Source organism: Myxocyprinus asiaticus, chromosome 12, assembly GCF_019703515.2.
Source record: "Myxocyprinus asiaticus isolate MX2 ecotype Aquarium Trade chromosome 12, UBuf_Myxa_2, whole genome shotgun sequence".
NCBI lineage: Eukaryota > Metazoa > Chordata > Actinopteri > Cypriniformes > Catostomidae > Myxocyprinus > Myxocyprinus asiaticus.
The window spans coordinates 3,878,320-3,900,158 of NC_059355.1; the positions used below are offsets into that span (position 1 = coordinate 3,878,320).

The window sequence follows — 21,839 nt, forward strand, 5'->3', positions numbered from 1 at the left end:
CTATTTTGACTTTGGCTAGTATGCATCCACAGAACACCCTGAACTCCCTAACTTTCTGGCATGTTTTGAGCGCTGGTAGCCCAGCTTTGTCATTTGCCGTGTTATTTTTTTGTTTCTTTATTTTAATTGAGTTCAGACAGGGAGTAACTAGTGTGTGTGTGTTTGTGTGTGTGTTCGCCTTTGAACGTGAAATTACTCCTGTGTAGTTCTTTCATTTTTCAGACACTTCAATTATCTGTCCACCTAAACACACACATGACTCAGTGTTCTCATTTAGAAAAGCCTCAATAGCTCCATCACTCTTATGAACTGAAGAGTGGATCAAACATGGACTTTTATAAAGGAAACTTCATGGATGGTGTTTCGAAGGGGAATGAAGAAAATTGCTGTCTATGAGGAAGAGAACAGAGAAATGATGTTCATTCATCCGCTGTCGTGTTGTGTTAATCAGAAAGTAATCAGGCTGAACCGTTTTGTCACAGAGTAAAGGAAAGTCAACCGAAGAACTCTCTTTGGCCGGGGGATTTCCATATTATTATAATGAATGAGGATGATATCAGTCCTGACCAAGATGGTGATTTCTGATTAATTGTTGTTGATGTTGGTAAACAGAAGCGGCCACGCACTGATGGCTTTCATGCTGTCACGTCAAGAAGGAAAGCTCAACCGTCAACAAACCATGGAACTGGGCCATCACATCCTTAAAGCACACATATTCAAGGTAGGAAGCACAGATACTCAAAATCAATAGCTAGGACTCATTCCACTTCCTATGATATGAATCTGTATGTTGTGAACACAAATTCAGGTAATAGTAAGAACCTAGATCCGCTAAGCATTTGGCTCATAGTGACACATAATCAAAAGTAAACATTATTTCATTATTAAGCAATGCTTTACTACACACTATCATGCATCTCCATTGTAGCTATTAAACTTTACGTTCAATGAAATATGCTCTTGTTCTGCATTTTTATATTAAACAATACAGTAAAATGACAAATATAATGTACATGATGTCACTCAGACGTTAAACTAATGTAATAAAGCAAGGTACAGGATGCTTACAATATAGATATTATACCTTAATACAAAACTGCTAAACATACATTAATGAGCAAATAAATAAGTATAACACAGCAACACTGGCTCATCAAATGGTCCAACCAATGGAAAACGGGGAGTTTTCTGGAATCTGTTTGAAAAAATACAATTGTCCCTTTGCTGATGCTTGTGGTACTGATATTACGCACTTCAGCTTTGATGACTCGAGAGACTTTTCTGGTACATTTCCAGTACATAAGAAGACCATTTTCATTAAATGAATATAGTGATCAACCGATGCTTACTGGTTTTTACTATGCACTCTGGACATTTCTGGAATGAGTTTGACAAATGAACAGCCCTAGAAATGGCACCCTGGGCTCTTCGCTTAGGATTGAACCAAGGAGCGGATTGAGACTCTCAAACTGTCTGTGTTTAAAAAAGTGACCACTATTTTAGCTTCCCATTTCTCTGTTTTCAGGGTCACAGTAAGAGAACAGGAGTTTCCTCCAGTGTTCTGCAGCCCTTGTGGATCAGCTACAGTACAGACAGCCTCTCGGCAGCTCTTTCCTCCCTTAGGAACCTCTACACACCCAACGTCAAGGTAAGGATATGCACACGCAAAGATTTACACAGAACGAATGCATACTCGTCCCCAATGTGCCAATGAGAACATCTTTTATAAAAAGCAGTGCCAATCTTAAAGTAAAAAAATAAAAAATAATAACTGCTTTGCGCACATGAATTGTTGAACAGGACTCCCACAATTATTGCGATTGACGCATTCAACCGCACATGAAGAGCTATATCCTTACAGCTCTCTGAGTCATCCAGAGTGAAGAAGATTTCATAAGTCACAGAGAACATAGTAATTAGCACTGATGCTTACTGAAAACGCCTTACGTAATGACTACATTTATTAATTAATTCTATTACATGTTAATTGCAGTCTAGACTCCACTCTCCCTGTAATTTCCTCTCCTAAGTCGTGAGTTTTAATAAAAAAAGCGTCACTCCGAATCCATGTGCGCGCCAGCGTCCTTGACAGCCATTTGGCTGGAGAGCTGCTCGTTAATTCCTGCTGTGCTTGTTTAAATAAATGCAGTTGTGCTTCCTTTGCTTTTAACTTGTTCCCGCTTAATCCAGTATCTTAATAAAGACTCCATTACCTTACTGCCCTTGTCCTCATCAAAAAAGAATGCATTATTTTGGCTCTGATTGCCGATATTACTTCATACCTTCCACCATGAAATGAATGTGGAAAAAGCAATTAGCATGCTTTAACTGATCCAATAATATTTTCTGTTTTTTAGAGCTTAGTCATTACAGAGGGACACATCCACTTTTTTTAGTTTTTCAGAATGTTGCTGTATTAGTTTTTAGATTATATGTTATACATGTTTGGAAAAAAAAAAAAACTTTAAGAAGTATCTAAAAACTAAACATGAAACTGTATAATGTGCAGTGGTAAAGGGACTGAAATTGAGGCCGAAGATGGGGGATTGAGGCTGTAGATTGAAGATGTACAGTGGTGCTTGAAAGTTTGTGAACCCTTCAGAATGTTCTATATTTCTGCATAAATATGACCTAAAACATCATCAGATTTTCACACAAGTCTCAAATATTATACCTGGTAATTTATTTATTGTGGAAAATTATCTAATATTACTCTGGCGGCCAAAGGTTTGGAATAATTTACATTTACATTTATTCATTTGGCAGAAGCTTTTATCCAAAGCGACTTACAAAAGAGGAATACATAAGCGAATCATCTTAAGGAGACAGTGGTACGAAAAAGTGCCATATTACAAAGTTTCACTAGCATCATAATAGTATTCAAAACAGATTAAAGTGCAACAAGATGATTTTTTTTTTTTTTTTTAATTAGTGACTGGTTAAGTCACTAAGAATAATGTACATATTTTGCTCTTATGGAAAGAAATTGGTACTTTTATTTACCAAAGTGGCATTCAACTGATCACAATGTATAGTCAGGACATTAATAACATGAAAAATTACTATTACAATTTGAAAAAAAAAATTACTTAAACTAGTTCAAAGAGTTCTCATCAAAAAATCCTCCACGTGCAGTAATGACAGCTTTGCAGATCCTTGACATTCTAGCTGTCAGTTTGTCCAGATACTCAGGTGACATTTCACCCCACACTTCCTGTAGCACTTGTCATAGATGTGGCTGTCTTGTTGGGCACTTCTCACGCACCTTACAGTCTAGCTGATCCCACAAAAGCTCAATGGGGTTAAGATCCATAACACTCTTTTCCAATTATCTGTTGTCCAATGTCTGTGTTTCTTTGCCCACTCTAACCTTTTCTTTTTGTTTTTCTGTTTAAAAGTGTCTTTTTCTTTGCAATTCTTCCCATAAGGCCTGCACCCCTGAGTCTTCTCTTTACTGTTGTACATGAAACTGGTGTTGAGCGGGTAGAATTCAATGAAGCTGTCAGCTGAGGACATGTGAGGCGTCTATTTCTCAAACTAGAGACTCTGATGTACTTATCCTCTTGTTTAGTTGTACATCTGGTCTTCCACATCTCTTTCTGTCCTTGTTAGAGCCAGTTGTCCTTTGTCTTTGAAGACTGTAGTGTACACCTTTGTATGAAATCTTCAGTTTTTTGGCAATTTCAAGAATTGTATAGCCTTCATTCAAAGCAATGATTGACTGATGAGTTTCTAGAGAAAGCTGTTTCTTTTTTGCCATTTTTGACCTAATATTGATCTTAAGACATGCCAGTCTATTGCATACTGTGGCAACTCAAAAACAAACACAAAGACAATGTTAAGCTTCATTTAATGATCCAAATATCTTTCAGCAGTGTTTGATATAATGGCAAGTGATTTTCTAGTACCAAATGATCAATTTAGCATGATTACTCAAGGATAAGGTGTTGGGGTGATGGCTGCTGTCTAGATTTGATCAAAAATGACTTTTTTCAAATAGTGATGGTGCTGTTTTTTACATCAGTAATGTCCTGATTATACTTTGTGATCTGTTGAATGCCACTTTGGTGAATTAAAGTACCAATTTCCTTCTGAAACAGCAAAATCTGTACATTATTCCAAACCTTTGGCCGCCAGTGTACATATCTGTTAGTATGTGAACCTGTAGGATTAGCAGTTAATTTGAATTAGAAATTCAGGTGAAATTCAAACAATAGGATGACAATCAGGTGGGTGCCCTTTTTTATTTGAAGAACAGGGATCTATCAAAGTCTGATCTTCACAACACATACTTGTGGAAGTGTATCATGGCATGAACAAAGGAGATTTCTGAAGACCTCAGAAAAAGAGTTGTTGATGCTCATCAGGCTGGAAAAGGTTACAAATTCATCTCTAAAGAGTTTGGACTCCACCCATCCACAGTCAGACAGATTGTGTACAAATGGAGGAAATTCATGACCATTGTTACCCTCCCCAGGAGTGGTCGACCAAAGATCACTCCAAGAGCAAGGCATGTAATAGTCTGCGAGGTTACAAAGAAACCCAGGGTAACTTTTAAGCAACTCTCTAGCCTCTCTCACTTTGGCTAATGTTAATGTTCATTAGTCCACCATCAGGAGAACACTGAACAACAATGGTGTGCATGGCAGGGTTGCAAGGAGAAAGCCACTGCTCTCCAAAAAGAACATTGCTGTCCATCTGCAGTTTGCTAAAGATCATGTGGACAAGCCAGAAGGCTATTGGAAAAAATATTTTGTGGACGGATGAGACCAAAATAGAACTTTTTGGTTTAAATGAGAAGCGTTATGTTTGAAGAAAGCAAATCACTGCATTCCAGCATAAGAACTTTATCCCATTTGTGAAACATGGTGATGGTAGTATCATGGTTTGGGACCATTTTGCTGCATCTGGGCCAGGATGGCTTGCCATCATTGATGGAACAATGAATTCTGAATCATACCAGCGAGTTCTAAAGGAAAATGTCAGGATATCTGTCCATGAATTGAATCTAAAGAGAAAGTGGGTCATGCAGCAAGACAACGACCCTAAGCACACAAGTTGCTCTACCAAAGTATGGTTAAAGAAGAATAAAGTTAATGTTTTGGATTGGCCAAGTCAAAGTCCTGACCTTAATCCAATTGAAATGTTGTGGAAGGACCTGAAGCGAGCAGTTCATGTGAGGAAACCCACCAACATCCCAGATTTGAAGCTGTTCTGTACGGAGGAATGGGCTAAAATTCCTCCAAGCTGATGTCCAGGACTGATCAACAGTTACCAGAAACGTTTAGTTGCAGTTGTTGCTGCACAAGGGGGTCACACCAGATACTGAAAGCAAAGGTTCACATACTTTTGCCACTCACAGATATGTAATATTCGAAATTATCGAAATTATCTTTATCTACTTTTAGGACTTGTGTGAAAATCTGATAATGTTTTAGGTCATTTTTATGCAGAAATATAGAAAATTCTAAAGGTTTCACAAACTTTTTTTAAGCACCACTGTAGATTGTAGATTGAGGTTGTAGATTGATGCTGTAGACTGTAGATCGAGGCTGTAGACTGTAGATTAATGCTGAAGCTTGAAGCTGTAGACTAGATTGAGGTTGTAAATTGTAGATTGAAGCTGTAGACTGTAAATTGCAGCAGTAGACTGTAGATTGATGCATTAGATTTAAACTGTAGATTGAATATTGAGGCTGTAGACTGTAGATTAAAGCTGTAGACTGTAGATTGAACTGTAGACTGTAAATTAAGGCTGTAGACTAGGTTGAGGCTGTAGACTAGGTTGAGGCTGTGGACTGTAGATTAATAAAGTGGATTGTAGATCGAAGATGTAGACTGTAGATTGAGGCTGTGGATTGTAGATTAACAATGCGGATTGTAGATCGAAGCTGTAGGCTGTAGAACGAAGCTGTGGACTGTAGATTGAGGTTGTAGACTGTAGATTAATGCTGAAGCTTGAAGCTGTAGACTAGATTGAGGTTGTTAATTATAGATTGAAGCTGTAGACTGTAAATTGCGGCAGTAGACTGTAGATTGAAGCTGTAGACTGTAGATTGATGCATTAGATTTAAATTGTAGACTGTAGGTTGAGGCTCTAGACTGTAGATTAATAATGTGGATTGTATATTGAAGATGTAGATTGTAGGTCGAAGATGTAGACTGTAGATTGAGGCTGTGGATTGTATATTGAAGCTGTAGACTGTAGATCGAGGCTGTGGACTGTAGATTAATAATATGGATTGTATATTGAAGCTGTAGATTGTAGATCGAATATGTAGACTGTAGATTGAGGCTGTAGACTGTAGATTGAGGCTGTGGAATGTAGATTGAGGCTGTGGAATGTAGATTAATAATGTGGATTGTATATTGAAGCTGTAGATTGTAGATCGAAGCTGTAGACTGTAGATCGAGGCTTTGGACTGTAGATTAATAATGTGGATTGTATATTGAAGCTGTAGATTGTAGATCGAAGATGTAGACTGTAGATTGAGGCTGTAGACTGTAGATTAATAATGTGGATTGTATATTGAAGCTGTAGATTGTAGATCGAAGATGTAGACTGTAGATTGAGGCTGTAGACTGTAGATTGAGGCTGTAGACTGTAGATTGAGGCTGTAGTCTGTAGATTGAGGCTTAGTCTGTAGATTGAGGCTGTGGAATGTAGATTAATAATGTGGATTGTATATTGAAGCTGTAGATTGTATATTGAAGCTGTAGACTGTAGATCGAGGCTGTGGACTGTAGATTAATAATGTGGACTGTAGATTAATAATGTGGACTGTAGATTGAGGCTGTAGACTGTAGATCGAGGCTGTAGACTGTAGATCGAGGCTGTAGACTGTAGATCGAGGCTGTGGACTGTAGATTAATAATGTGGATTGTATATTGAAGCTGTAGATTGTAGATCGAAGATGTAGACTGTAGCTTGAGGCTGTAGACTGTAGATTGAGGCTGTAGACTGTAGATTGAGGCTGTAGACTGTAGATTGAGGCTGTGGAATGTAGATTGAGGCTGTGGAATGTATATTGAAGCTGTAGATTGTAGATCGAAGTTGTAGACTGTAGATCGAGGCTTTGGACTGTAGATCGAGGCTGTGGACTGTAGATTAATAATGTGGATTGTATATTGAAGATGTAGATTGTAGATTGAGGCTGTAGACTGTAGATTGAGGCTGTAGACTGTAGATTGAGGCTGTGGAATGTAGATCGAAGCTGTAGACTGTTAATTGAGACTGTAGATTGACTGTAGACATTGTGGATTGTATATTGAAGCTTTAGATTGTAGATTGATGCTGTAGATCAGGGCTGTTGACTAGATTGAGGCTGTAGTTTGAAGATGTAGACTGTTGATTGAGACTGTAGACAGAGGTTGCGCTAGAAATAAATCTTTATCCATCACTCTTATGGACTGAGTTGTAAAGCCTGGTTTATATTCAATGCAGCCACTTGTTCGCAAGGTTTCGCACGGTCGTGCACATGACAATTTTTTTAACATTTCTCGCACTGCTTCAATCCCAGTGGACGAATTCAAGCTGTGCTTTTGAGGCAGAGTGAAACTACTGCAAATAATGTTAAAAGGACAAGCTCATTAGCACCTCACGTTGCAGCTCATCGGTTTTTGTTCAGAAAGACAACTGAGCCTATTTATCCAATACCTTTCCTTTTGTATACTGAATAAAAAAGCCTAAACGATACACTTAAATTTGGTTTCATTGATATATTACTTAACAGCTCTTGTTTATTTTATATTGTGTAAAACAACTTTGTAACATGTTTTAAATATAATTGGAGTTCATTAAATTATTTTAAATATAGAAATTATTTTGGCTATAAAACTAGGCTTTAAAACATAAAACACCTAGTATCTGAAACAAAAAAAAGTGCATGAGTTAAGCCACTGACCGACAGTGTAAACAGCCTGTGGTTCTTAGATGTTTATGTTTTGTTCACCTCTTGCATATGATCAGCGAACATTAACTATTATTATAAAACCTAGGTAGGTAAATGTAAAGTTCAGCAAATTGCTTCTTCACTGCTGTTTTTGCTGGATTAGCTGATAGTTTCTCTGTACTGCTGTCTGTCGTTTCGGAGAAGAGTGCAACTGTGCTGCGTGTCAGGTATAAATGCCACAAGCCGCCGAGAGCTGCACGCGCAAGATAGGCTAAAGTATAAACAAGGCTTAAAGTTGCGGCCATGGTCTATTTTTATCCATCAAACATGTTTTAATTTCATAAGTAGTAGCGCTATATTCAGGGGCATAGCATCCTTTACAATGGTCTAACATGATAGCATATTTATGATACATTTCCATAGACCTCGGGGATGGTAAAACTGGAGTTCTAAGATGAAATTTCTACCAGTCAAAGGAACTGTTGCGCTAAAACTATTTTTAAACATGTGGCTTTGAAAGGAAATAACCGCCCGCTCGAATAATTTTAAAAAGCACATATAGATGCACAAGACTTCAGGAAACTTCAGTATGCCTGATATCAACGTAAAGTAACACTGATGAGAAGTAGGGTTGCAATTAATTATTATTTTGATAATCGATTAATCTAACGATTATTAGAACGATTATTCAACTATCCGACGATTATTGCAACGATTAATCATTAGCTCTTAACCGATTATTCAGCTTGTGCCCCGAGTTAAAAGGTTGTATTAAACATGCTTACTAACAATAAAGAGGACAAAATCATCTTTTAAAAATACATCTAAATGACATTCACTGAATTAAAGGGGGAAAAAAAACTTTTTTATTAAGTTTAATTCAGTAAAGAAATTCACTGCAAAATAAGATACATTTACTTAAGAAGAAATATATAAGAAATATATAAGATATTTAGACTTGCTTTAAGAGAATATATCTTAAATATAAGTGTATTTTGTATATAAGTGTATTTTTTCACTTGGTTATACTTCTGCGAGTGCAGTGAAGACAAAATATATTAATATTCAAGATCTATTCTCTAAAAGCAAATCTAAATGTCTTATATGCTGCTTCTCAGGTGAATGCATCTTTTTTTAAAGGAGTTTTAGATATTCATATTGGAAAACAAGCCAAATCAAAAACGTATTTTGTTGCAGTGTATAATGGGGCAAAGACTACCCTCTCTCATCTTTCTGTTCACTTCAATCCATCTTTAACTCACAAAAAAACTCTCTTATTAATAACGCTGCATATTGCCAGTTTTCTTCACAATAAGAAATGCACAGTGACACATATATTATGATTCAATAAATCGCGAGTCATCACGTTATAATCTAGCTGCATTAAGCTCGAGGAATGAGCGTTCTGCGACAGATTGTGCATCAGCCAGATGCAGTTTCAATCTCTCCCCCTTAGACCGGGACATTCGCGTAACTCATAGAAGAGGTGCTGACTGCACAGAGAAATGGCAGTTTCAAAGTTTGTAGATTTTTACATGATCTGCTAACATATTATTTAAACTTTAATAAAGCTATAACTGCAGTTATATTAATGCGTTAAGATGTAACGCCGGGGTGTTTCCTTTAAATACGCTCGACACGCAAGTTTTGCTTCAGCAAACATGTATTACAGAATTATTATTATTAATGGAATTTCTTTCATAATTCACCATCATGTTGTTCCAAACCCGTATGACTTACTTTCTTCAATGCAACACAATAAGGAGATTTTAGACAGAATGTTTGCCTGTGTCACCATTTACTTTCAGTGAATTTTTTTTCTCCATATTTTGAAAGTGAATGGTGACTGAGACTGTCAGTCCCCAACATTCTGTCTAACATCTTTTGTGTTCCACGAAATACAGAAGGTCACAAGGGTTTGGAACAGCATGAGGGAAGGGAAATAATGACAGAATATTAAATTATGGCTGAGCTATCACTTTAAAAGATTAGTTCACCCAAAAATGAAACTTCTCATCAGTTAATCACCCTCATGCTATCCCAGATGTGTATGACTTCCTTTCTTCAGCAGAACACAAATTATGATTTTTAGAAGAATATTTCAGCTCTGTAGGTCAGTACAATTCAAGTGAATGGGTGTCAAAATTTTGATGCTCCAAAAAGCAAATAAAGGAATCACAAAAGTAATCTATGTGACTCCAGTAGTTAAATCCATATCTTCAGAAGTGATATGATTGGTGTGGATGAGAAACAGATCAATATTTAAGTCATTAAGAATGTGAATCACCAAAAACACAAGAAGAATGTGAAGGTGATCTGTTTCTCGTCCACGTCTATCACATCGCTTCTGAAGCTATTGATTTAACCACTGGAGTCTTATGGATTACTTTTATGCTGACTTATGTGATTTATTTTAGCTTTAAAATGTTGGCACTTGCATTGTATGGACCAAAAGAACTGAGAAATTCTTCTAAAAATCTTCATTTGAGTTCAGCAGATTAAAGAAAGTCATACACATCTGGCATGAGGTTGAGTAAATAATGAGAGAATTTTCATTTTTGGGTGAACTATCCCTTTAAGGGCACTTGTCAGATCTGGATGAATTTGTCAATAAGAAGAGAGGTTTGGAAACCTTTCTAGTAATTATTACAGTTAAAATGTGAACAATGTCCCACAGGGACATTATATATAATGCTGAAATATAAACCAAAGCAAGATCATGCTTTATTAATGCCTACTTTCGCTATTTCATAGCTTTTAAAGTCCTGATTCTTAGTTCAGTGTAGATAAAGTTTTCATTGTCGAAAGAATTTAGATCATTAGTTCTCTACAGCAGTATCACTGCTCCCTAAACGCACTGTACGCAGCCTGCATAGGGCACCAACCCCAGTCACGCAATACTCTCTTCGCCATACAATCGCCGCACACCTCGCTTTGCACGTGAAGAAATACTTTCTGTAACTTGGATGTTTACATGGATTTATACACTAGGCAGTTTAATTTACATGTTAAGGATGTTTCCCTGCACTCATTAGCCTGAAGTAGCTGCGATAGTTTCCAGTACCCCCGCGAGGGTGCGGGGTAAATGCGTAAATATGCTCATGGCACACGAGACAAGGCACACTGATATATTGCTGCACTGATTTAAAAATGTACACTTAAAAACTGATGTCAGAAGAGCCCATATTTACAGAATCACTCTGAAAATGACCATCACCATGTCACAGAAAAGCCCGCATTATCATTAGAGCCACAACTTACCTCAACGTGCTGCCTTAAGTTGGAGCTTCAATTTTAATCTTGAAATATCCACTTGTCTTGGTGTTAAATGGAGGCATTGCATGACGAATCTATTCTTTTTCCACTGTGTGGAGCGAAGAAAGTGTTTCAGTTTTTTTGAAGAGCATGCTGCAGCAGTGTTGGACTCGACTTGAGTGACAGTCTGTGACAGCACGCACAGCTGTGTGAACCTCCGCTGTCGTAAAAGTCCTAAAAAGTTTAATAATCTCTCAATAATTTATGCATTAATTAAAATTAAACCCATTGTAGACAGGAAAACCACCCATTGTAATGAAGTAAAAGTAATTTTTTTCATTAGAAATTTGAGAGTAAAGAGTACACACTTTTAAACCTACTCTAAAAGTAAAAAAACAATTTTCAAAAAATTACTCAAGTAAATGTAATGGGGTAAATGTAGTGCGTTACTACCCACCTCTGCTTAGAGTTAGCTGCCTGGCCAAACTGAGCAACTGGGGGAGAAGGGCCTTGGTAAGAGAGGTTACCAAGAACCCGATGATCACTCTGGTTGAACTCCAGAGATCATGTGTGGAGATGGGAGAATCTTGCAGAAGGACAACCATCACTGCAACACTCCACCGATCTGGGCTTTATGGCAGAGTTGCCAGACAGAAGCCTCTCCTCAATGCAATACACAAAAAAAACACCTAAAGGACTCTCAGACTGTGAGAAACAAGATTCTCTGGTCTGATGAAACGAAGATTGAACTGTTTGGCCTCAATTCCAAGTGTCATGTCTGGAGGAAACCAGGCACCGCTCATCACCTGCGCAATACCATCCCAACGGTGAAGCATGGTGGTGGTAGCATCCTGCTGTGGGGGTGTTTTTCAGCGGCAGGGACTGGGGGACTGGTCAGGGTTGAAGGAAAGCTGAACGCAGCAAAATACAGAGATATCCTTAATGAAAACCTGGTCCAGAGCACTCAGGACCTCAGAATGGGCTGAAGGTTCACCTTCCAACAGGACAATGACCCTAAGCACACAGCCAAGACAACTTAAGTGTGGCTGTCTCTGGAGAGACCTGAAAATGGCTGTCCACTGATGGTCCCCATCCAACCTGACAGAGATTTAGAGGATCTGCAGAGAAGAATGGCAGAAAATCCCCAAATCCAGGTGTGCAAAGGTTGACGCATCATACCCAAAAAGACTTGAGGCTGTAATCGCTGCCAAAGGTGCTTCAACTAAGTACTGAGTTACTGAATACTTATGTCAATGTGATTATTTCAGTTTTTTCTTTTTAATTAATTTGCAAAGTTATCAAAAATCTGGTTTTTGCTTGTTAATATGGGGTATGCAGTGTGTCTGGATGTGAAAAAAATAAATAATTTAAAGCATTTTAGCATAAGGCTGCAACATAACAAAATGTGAAAAAAATGAAGGGGTCTGAATACTTTATGAATGCACTGATAAAAACCTGTTCTGATACCAGAATAACTGTTTTGTAAGGTTCAAACACTCAGTAATTGAGTAATTTGCTTAATTTTTATATAACCTAGCCTTACCTGTGTCCACAGGTGTCCCGGTTACTGATCCTGGGTGGGGCGAGTGTGTGCCACCGTACTGAGGTGCTGAACAGTGCTCCAGTCCTGTGTGTGCAGTCTCACCTGGGGCACCTGGAGATGGCTGCTTTACTTCTGGAGTGTGGGGCGCCAGTGGATGGGCAGTCGGAGAACGGCATGACTTCCCTGTGCTACGCCTCCGCCGCTGGACACCTGCCACTCGTCACCTTACTCTGCAGAAAAGGGGCAAAAGTCAGTCCCCCATTTGATACACTAAACATCCAATTCTGATTTGTTTTACTAGTAATTAAATTGAATCTGTTTGTTCAGACAGTGTAGTAAATGTATGGTGTATCTACATTGATTGTCATAGTAATGACTTAAAGGAATGTTCCGGGTTCAGTACAAGTTAACTCAATCAACAGCTTTTGAAGCATAATACTGATTACCACAAAAATACATTTTTATGTATTTTTGATGTGTTCCAGTGAGGCACTTACAGTGGAAGTGAATGGGGGCCAATTTTTTTCAAAAGTATAGCCACAAGACATAAAGGATATGAATGTTAACATGATTTTAATGTGATAAAATCACTTACTAACCTTTTCTGTGTAAAGTTATATTACATTTTACAACTCTGTTGCTATGACGATGTAATGTCAACAAACACTAAAACCCTGAAATGAAATTTGCCCATGTCCATCATGACATCTCGCCTGCTGTGCTACAGATTGAATTGGATTTTAAACCACATATGGATTGTAAACTCTTACTAGTGCCATTCACTATGTACTAAATGGCGAGTGAGTGGTATTGGACACAGCATGTGTAAATGGGGCATTTCCCCAATTGCATAATTTCCAGTCTCCCATTCTCGCATATGGATATGGTATGGGTTGAGTTTATAAAAATCAGATTTTAGTTTTTTTTTTTTTTTTTTTACTGCATATATGCAGTTCAAATGCTTCACCTGAGTCAGATACCTAAACCTCATATTAATAACACATATTAAAGATGAACCACAGGAACTCAGCTGATCATTTACAAAACCTTGTTTAAAAAAACAGCTTTTAATAGAAAGGATTACAATAGTGATAACTGCTAAAACTAATTTATAAATACATTATCTAATACCATTTAAACAATATGCTTTATTTCCTGGCTAATATACCTCATTTACAGCCGACAGTATGTTTTGTGTTTCTCTCTATGTTTAATAAGTAAACCTGTATGTGTGTGTTTGTGCATGTTAGGTGGATCATGCAGATAAGAGCGGTCAGTGTGCACTGGTTCATGCTGCTCTACGAGGTTACACTGAGATTGTGCAGTATCTGCTGGAGCAGCAGTGGAGTTCAGACCTGAAGAACACAGCACTGCAGCAGGCACTCATCGCTGCCTCTAGCATGGGACACACACAGGTACCAAACACACACACACGCTGTGTCAGAAACAGGGACTAAAAATGTAATGTTTTTCATTTTGTTTCGTTCTTAGCAGAACGAAATATTTTTCCTAAAAATGGATGTCCACATCTGTGGACAGTGGGACTAAGTTGTGAAATTTTAAGTAATACCAAGCTATAGAAAGTCAGATTTTTTCATCAAATAGTTTGTGTCGAGGAGTGTTGATTAGTCATGTTTTTGAGATGTTATTTCTCTATTACAGCTCATTTCTATAAAGCTGAATTAATCAATCTGATTTAAAGTAATGGCCAGCATCATCAAATCACTGACAACCATGTTAAAATAACACTGTGCATTATACAATTCTGAATCTATGTACTGATTATCATTGTCCCATGTCTGTCAAACATGTTGAGTGATCCAAACATCATCTGCAGCCTGAAACTGAACTTTTGATCAGATTTTAGGAGTGAATGCACTTGGCTGCATAGAGAGCTAAAGGATACTCCCTTGCTCCCTATTTAGTGAATGACTTAACCTACAGTGTGCTGTCTGTCTGCACTGGTCTCAGAACAGTTAGAAATGCCTGGGTAGCTCAGTGGTAAAGACGCTGGCTACCACCCCTGGGGTTCGCTAGTTCGAATCCCAGGGCGTGCTGAGTGACTCCAGCCAGGTCTCCTAAGCAACCAAATTGGCCTGGTTGCTAGGGAGGGTAGAGTCACATGGGGTAACCTCCTCGTGATCGCCATAATGTGGTTCATTCTCGGTGGGGCGCGTGGTGAGTTGAGCATGGATGCCGCCGTGGGTGGCGTGAAGCCTCCACACACGCTATGTCTCCGTGGCAACGCGCTCAACAAGCCACGTGATAAGATGCGTGGGTTGACGATCTCAGACGCGGAGGCAACTGGGATTTGTCCTCCGCCACCCGGACTGAGGCGAATCACTATGCGACCACGAGGACTTTAAAAAAAAAAGCACATTGGGAATTGGGAGAAGAAAAAAAAAGGGAATGCATTTACTAATGTTAATGATTAGAACCATACTGTACAGTGAGAACAAAATAAAATATAACAAAATTTATATTAAAATGAAAAATTGACACACTTGAAAAAATTGAATAACTAACATGTTTTTTTCAACTTTAGAGGGAATAACGGCCCATTTTCCACATATGTAGACATTATATTTATCAGTGCGCTGACGCGCGAAAAGTTAATGAATTTTTTAAAGCCGCATATCAAACGAAAATAGAGACACTACTCTTTACAACCAAACATGTTTTAATAAAAAAACTTAGAGGTTTCTTACCAGAGGCACTTCTCCTGGAATTGATTTTCAGGGCCTTTTTTAATCTTACGGAAGGGCATACGCATAGGATATTATAACGCAATAAGTATTTTTTTTTTATGAACCTATTTTCCTTTTGAGGACATCCCCAAAAGGAGTTTTTGTCAGATTTATTTTACTTTGTTCAGCAACTTTGTCCCCCAAGTAAAGATATCGAATACACACCTCTTGAATTATGATGATCTTTATTGTTTGCTTGTTTACAGGTGGTGAAAAAGATGCTGGTACTGAATAATGAGGATTTCTCAGTGCAGATAGATGGCCACGACACTTTATGGGGAGAAACAGGTAAATACACAACCTAGGAAACATCTGTAAATGCAGTATTTTTGAGAATACACAGGCATCAAGTTATACTGCTGACATGTTCATGTGACATCTGTGGATCTTCTCAGCTCTAACTGCTGCTGCGGGACGGGGCAAACTAGAGGGGTGTGTCTTCTTGCTGGATCAGGGAGCCAATGTAACGCAGCCTAACCGCAGAGGTGTCGCCCCCATCTTCAATGCAGTGAGACATGGACACACGCAGGTAAGACGATTGTTGACACAGTCAATCTCTTTCTCAAACACGTGCTCTCACAAACAAAAAACAGGTATATCTAGAAACAAGGAGTGAATGATGAATCATTCAGCTGCTGGTACAAAAAGTCTTTAACTCTTTTTCCTTTTTTTCTGCACTCTCTTTTACAGATAGCAGAGTTGTTTCTGCAGCGTGGTGCAGACGTAAATTGTACTGATAAGCATGGACGCTCTCTACTAATGGTGGCTGCAAGCGAGGGACACTTGGGGACTGTTGACTTCCTGCTTTCACAGGGTCAGCCCACATGGCACAATACCCTTAACATTTACCCACCACTGCAGTAATATGCCAATGACCAGGCCTACGTAGAATCTGTCTCTGTTTAAAGCTCTGCAGATTTCCACAGGATTGGAACTCCAGTCATTTACTGTGTTTTACTCATTCTCTGCCCCTTGCGTCTTCATTTATTAAATACTTGGGCTAATTTTTTTACCAATTATATTATCTCTGCTCCAATGAATACATTTTACCATGCTTAAGTTTTAGTTTTTTAATATATTTTAGAGTTGGGGTACTCGAGTCCATGTCACAAGTCCAATTTTAATGGACTTGGACTTGTCACGGACTCGGATGCATTTTTACCCGGACTTGACTCGGACTCGAGCCTTTCGGACTTGGGGTTTTTTCCGAGTCCATGGCATTTGTGACGCAATGAAAAACAAACAAAAAAATAATGTAACATATGGTGACCATACGTCCTCTTTTTCCCGGACATGTCCTTTTTTTTTTTCCAGACCTGAAAAATCGTCTGGCCGGGATTTCAAAGTTGCCTCTAAATGTCCGGGATTTGGCTTTGTCTTCATAATGATGTGCTCTCTACAGTTAGTACTATCATACATTCTGTGTATTTGATACTGCGCATCAGTTTCACGCATATATGTCTTTATGTGTGATTATTCTGGCTGAGAGCAGCAGCGTGCATTCTTTCAAAGTACTTTTTTTAACTCTCTCTTCCACGCCTTTGCTGTATGTGTTTGCGGGAAAGAGATCGCCATTCGCCAGACGTGCTCTGCCGCTCTCATCCAGAAATATCAATACCGTAAGTAAACTTTAAAAAGTATGTTCCCCAACTCTGCAAATTATTAATTAAAACACGTTTTATCACACTTACTACACAGTCATTTCTAACTGAAAATGTTGACTACAGTGCATCCGGAAAGTATTCACAGCGCTTCACTTTTTCCACATTTTGTTATGTTGCAGCCTTATTCCAAAATGGATTAAATTCATTATTTTCCTCAAAATTCTACAAACAATACCCCATAATGACAACATGAAAGAAGTTTGTTTGAAATCTTTGCAAATTTATTACAAATAAAAAACGAAAAAAATCACATGTACATAAGTATTCACAGCCTTTGCCATGACACTCAAAATTTAGCTCAGGTGCATCCTGTTTCCACTGATCATCCTTGAGATGTTTCTACAACTTGATTGGAGTCCACCTGTGGTAAATTCAGTCGATTGGACATGATTTGGAAAGGCACACACCTGTCTATATAAGGTCCCACAGTTAACAGTGCATGTCAGAGCACAAACCAAGCCATGAAGTCCAAGGAATTGTCTGTAGACCTCCGAGACAGGGTTGTATTGAGGTACAGATCTGGGGAAGCGTACAGAAAAATTTCTGCAGCATTGAAGGTCCCAATGAGCACAGTGGCCTTCATCATCCATAAATGGAAGAAGTTTGGAACCACCAGGACTCTTCCTAGAGCTGGCCGCCCGGCCAAACTGAGCGATCGGGGGAGAAGGGCCTTAGTCAGGGAGGTGACCAAGAACCCGATGGTCACTCTGACAGAGCTCCAGCATTTCTCTGTGGAGAGAGGAGAAACTTCTAGAAGAACAACCATCTCTGCAGCACTCCACCAATCAGGCCTGTATGGTAGAGTGGCCAGACAGAAGCCACTCCTCCGTAAAAGGCACATGACAGCCCGCCTGGAGTTTGCCAAAAGGCACCTGAAGGACTCTCAGACCATGAGAAACAAAGATTGAACTCTTTGGCCTGAATGGCAAGCAACATGTCTGGAGGAAACCAGGCACCACTCATCACCTGGCCAATACCATCCTTACAGTGAAGCATGGTGGTGGCAGCATCATGCTGTGGGAATGTTTTTCAGCGGCAGGAACTGGGAGACTAGTCAGGATCGAGGGAAAGATGAATGCAGCAATGTACAGAGACATCCTTGATGAAAACCTGCTCCAGAGTGCTCTGGACCTCAGACTGGGGTGAAGGTTCATCTTCCAACAGGACAACGACCCTAAGCACACAGCCAAGATAACAAAGGAGTGGCTATGGGACAACTCTGTGAATGTCCTTGAGTGGCCCAGCCAGAGCCCAGACTTGAACCCGATTGAACATCTCTGGAGAGATCTGAAAATGGCTGTGCACCGACGCTCCCCATCCAACCTGATGGAGCTTGAGAGGTCCTGCAAAGACGAATGGGAGATACTGCCCAGAAATAGGTGTGCCAAGCTTGTAGCATCATACTCAAAAAGACTTGAGGCTGTAACTGGTGCCGAAGGTGCTTCAACAAAGTATTGAGCAAAGGCTGTGAATACTTGTATGTACATGTGATTTTTTTTTTTTTCCATTTTTTTTTTTTAATAAATTTGCAAAGATTTCAAACAAACTTCTTTCACGTTGTCATTATGGGGTATTGTTTGTAGAATTTTGAGGAAAATAATGAATTTAATCCATTTTGGAATAAGGCTGTAACATAACAAAATGTGGAAAAAGTGAAGCGCTGTGAATACTTTCCGGATGCACTGTATATCGAGACAAAATCTAATTTACTACATATCAGCTAGGGACATTTAAACTAATATGATGGATGAAATAGACCATGATGGAAACTGTACAACTCAGTCCATCACATATTTGTAGCGCAACCTCTGTGTGTTACCTGTAAAGCTGGCACTTGTGTTTTAATGGCAAAAAAGTCTGAAAATACAAAGAACACAAGTGAGGGGAGAAGTCCCTATTCACCTATTATCCATACTAAATATAATGTGAAAAGAACGAAACGTCAGCCCAAGGTGAGTTTGATCTTGACTTTAGGGAAGTAGGCTTCACCTGGACACAGCAGGAGGACTGAAAAGTGTATAGTACTGTAGTATATACATTTTTTTTTTTTATGGTATCTGATCTTTTTTGTTTTTATTGTATGTTGTTATATTTAATTTTATGGGCATTATTAAATGTTTTAATATTGCAATTTATTTATTTTTTATTTTTTTAACACATTAAATGTATTTCACCCATAATTTTAGATAAAACGAAACTAAACTGAATGGACAAATTGAAAATGAAGTAGAAATAAAAACTAAATTAAAATTCAAAATAATAATAACTACTAACGCAGCTTTAACTTCCTTTAATCTATGTTTGAATGGAGGGGAAAAGCAACAAATAATTGAAATGTCAACAGAAAGCAATAAGAAGTGTGTTAAAGGACAGTTTTGTCTTCATACACCTAAAGCATATGCTTTCATTCTGAAATCACTTTGAAGTTTGTTCAGCAGGAAACTAATCATAAAATATAGAGGTGTTTTTGTTACATTTATATTGACAAATTGTTTTTCTTAGTTGTGAAGGTTAAAATAAGCTTAAAATATTGATGTTGAGTTTACGGTTACAATTTTAATTCTTGAACAGATTCATTCGGACTCGGACTCGGCCTGTTATGACTCAGTCTTGAGTCCGACTCGGCCCGTTTTGGACTCGAACTCGATTGTTTAAAGACTCGGACTTGACTCGGAATCTACTAAGGTGGACTCGAACCCAACACTAATATATTTAGTTTTTATTTTAGTATTAGGGCTTTCAAAGTTAATGCATTTACTGATATAATTTGGATACAGTATGTTGACGCCATTTAAATTTCTCATGGTCATCTAGTATGATGTTTAATGAAGGTGGGTTATACAGTTTTATCAAAAACAACTGCAAAGCTAAAATTATTGTATTTAATTTTATTATTAATTTCATTTTGGTTTGTATTTTAGTTTGGAGTCATCTAAAATAGATAAATCTATTTTAGTTTCAGCTTTTCTAATTGTGTTAGGTTTTTATTTTTATTTCAGGTAACAAAAATTATTTAATTACATTTTTTTGTTAACAATAACACTGCCAATTTCCTCCCAAAATCTAAATAATAATAATAATAACAATGCCCCCCAGTGTTGGGTAAGTTATTCAAAAAAAGTAATCCACTACAAATTACTCATTATTTGACATGTACATTTATGCATTTCACAGACGCTTTTATCCAAAGCGACTTACAGTGCATTCAAGTTATTAATTTTTATCAGTTTGTCAGTTTGTGTTCTTTGGGATTTGAACTCATGATCTTGCCATTGCTAGAGCCATGCTCTACCAGCTGAGCTACAGGAACTTTACATTAATTAATACATAAAAACTTTACACTCATCAAGCACTTTATTAGGAACACTATGATCCTAGTAAAGTGCCCAACTTGGTCTTCTACTTTTGTAGCCCATCCATCTCAAGTTTCGACATGTTGTGCATTCTGAGATTATATTCTTCTCACCACAATTGTACAGAGTGGTTATCTGAGTTACTGTAGACTTTGTCAGCTCAAACCAGTCTGGCCATTCTCTATTGACCTCTCTCATCAACAAGACATTTCCGTCTACAGAACTGCCACTCACTGGATGTTTTTTTTTTTTGTTTTTTGTTTTTTTTTGGCAGAATACTGAGTAAATTCTAGAGACTGTTGTGTGTAAAAATCCCAGGAGATCAGCAGTTACTGAAATACTCAAACCAGCCCATTTGGCACCAACAATCACACCACGGTCCAAATCACTGAGATCACATTTTTCCCCATTCTGATGGTTGATGTGAGCATTAACTGAAGCTCCTGACCCGTATCTAAATTATTTTATGCACTCCTTCCCTCTTTTTTTTTAAAGAAAAGGAGGGACGAGTCTAAATAAATGTTTGTGGTAATCAACATTATGCCACAAAAGCTGTCGACTGAGCTTAACTTGTATTGAACCCAGAATATTCCTTTAAGTGAAAGTCAGTGACCGTAATCTGATTACAAGAATTTTACATTTAATGTGTTACACTAATTTGAAATTAGATTACACCCAACACTGACTATCCCCTGACACAGAAAATGTAAAGAGAGTCAACAGATTCCACCTGGGTCTTGCTGATCAGTTTGTCAAATGGGTGAATAGTGTTTGGTTGTTTTTGCAGGAGCTTGTATGACAGCAGTGGATAAAGAAGGTTTGACTCCACTGGGGTGGGGGTGTTTGAAAGGCCAGAAGAAAGTGGTGGAGTTTCTGGTGGAGAGAGGGGCTCAGATCGACCACACAGATAAGCACGGACGAACCCCACTGGATCTGGCTTCGTTTTACGGAGACGCTGACATCGTAAGCTGAGATAACCTCTCTCAAACACACTGGACTTCTGCGTATGCAACATGTGGACGCTTGGATGCAACATAATTCTGTGGTCTGTATTCAGGTGCATTACCTGGTGGAGTGCGGGGCGGCGATGGAACACACAGACTACAGTGGCATGAGGCCTCTGGACCGGGCCATCGGGAGCAGAAACACCTCAGTCGTGGTCACTCTGCTGAAGAAAGGGGCTAAACTGGGTGAGTCTTACCTCAGAACATTGTGACACACATATTCTTTATACGTCTCCTGGGTTCCGTGCCGCCCTCCAGAATCTAGATCTTCAGAGTCAGGTTCTCAGGAGGGGCTCGTCCAGTCTAAATCTAGAATGTGGCCATGAGTTCCATTTGTTCTCCCCTTTTCTTGGAGATTGAAAGCGTAAGCGTTTCTTTGCT

The 21,839-nt window shown here is 38.5% G+C and overlaps 1 protein-coding gene across 3 annotated transcripts in view; it reads left to right on the plus strand.

The window, feature by feature from the left end:
• LOC127449667 (protein TANC1-like) overlaps positions 1-21,839 on the plus strand; it is a 134,001-nt gene that overhangs the window by 105,073 nt on the left and 7,089 nt on the right. For all 3 annotated transcript variants that reach the window (XM_051713219.1, XM_051713220.1, XM_051713221.1), the window contains 9 exons: positions 613-721; positions 1,526-1,648; positions 12,703-12,939; positions 13,941-14,105; positions 15,644-15,725; positions 15,833-15,966; positions 16,128-16,251; positions 21,242-21,417; positions 21,512-21,644. In XM_051713219.1, coding sequence (XP_051569179.1) covers positions 613-721; positions 1,526-1,648; positions 12,703-12,939; positions 13,941-14,105; positions 15,644-15,725; positions 15,833-15,966; positions 16,128-16,251; positions 21,242-21,417; positions 21,512-21,644 — 1,283 coding nt within the window. The remainder of the gene's footprint in view (positions 1-612; positions 722-1,525; positions 1,649-12,702; positions 12,940-13,940; positions 14,106-15,643; positions 15,726-15,832; positions 15,967-16,127; positions 16,252-21,241; positions 21,418-21,511; positions 21,645-21,839) is intronic.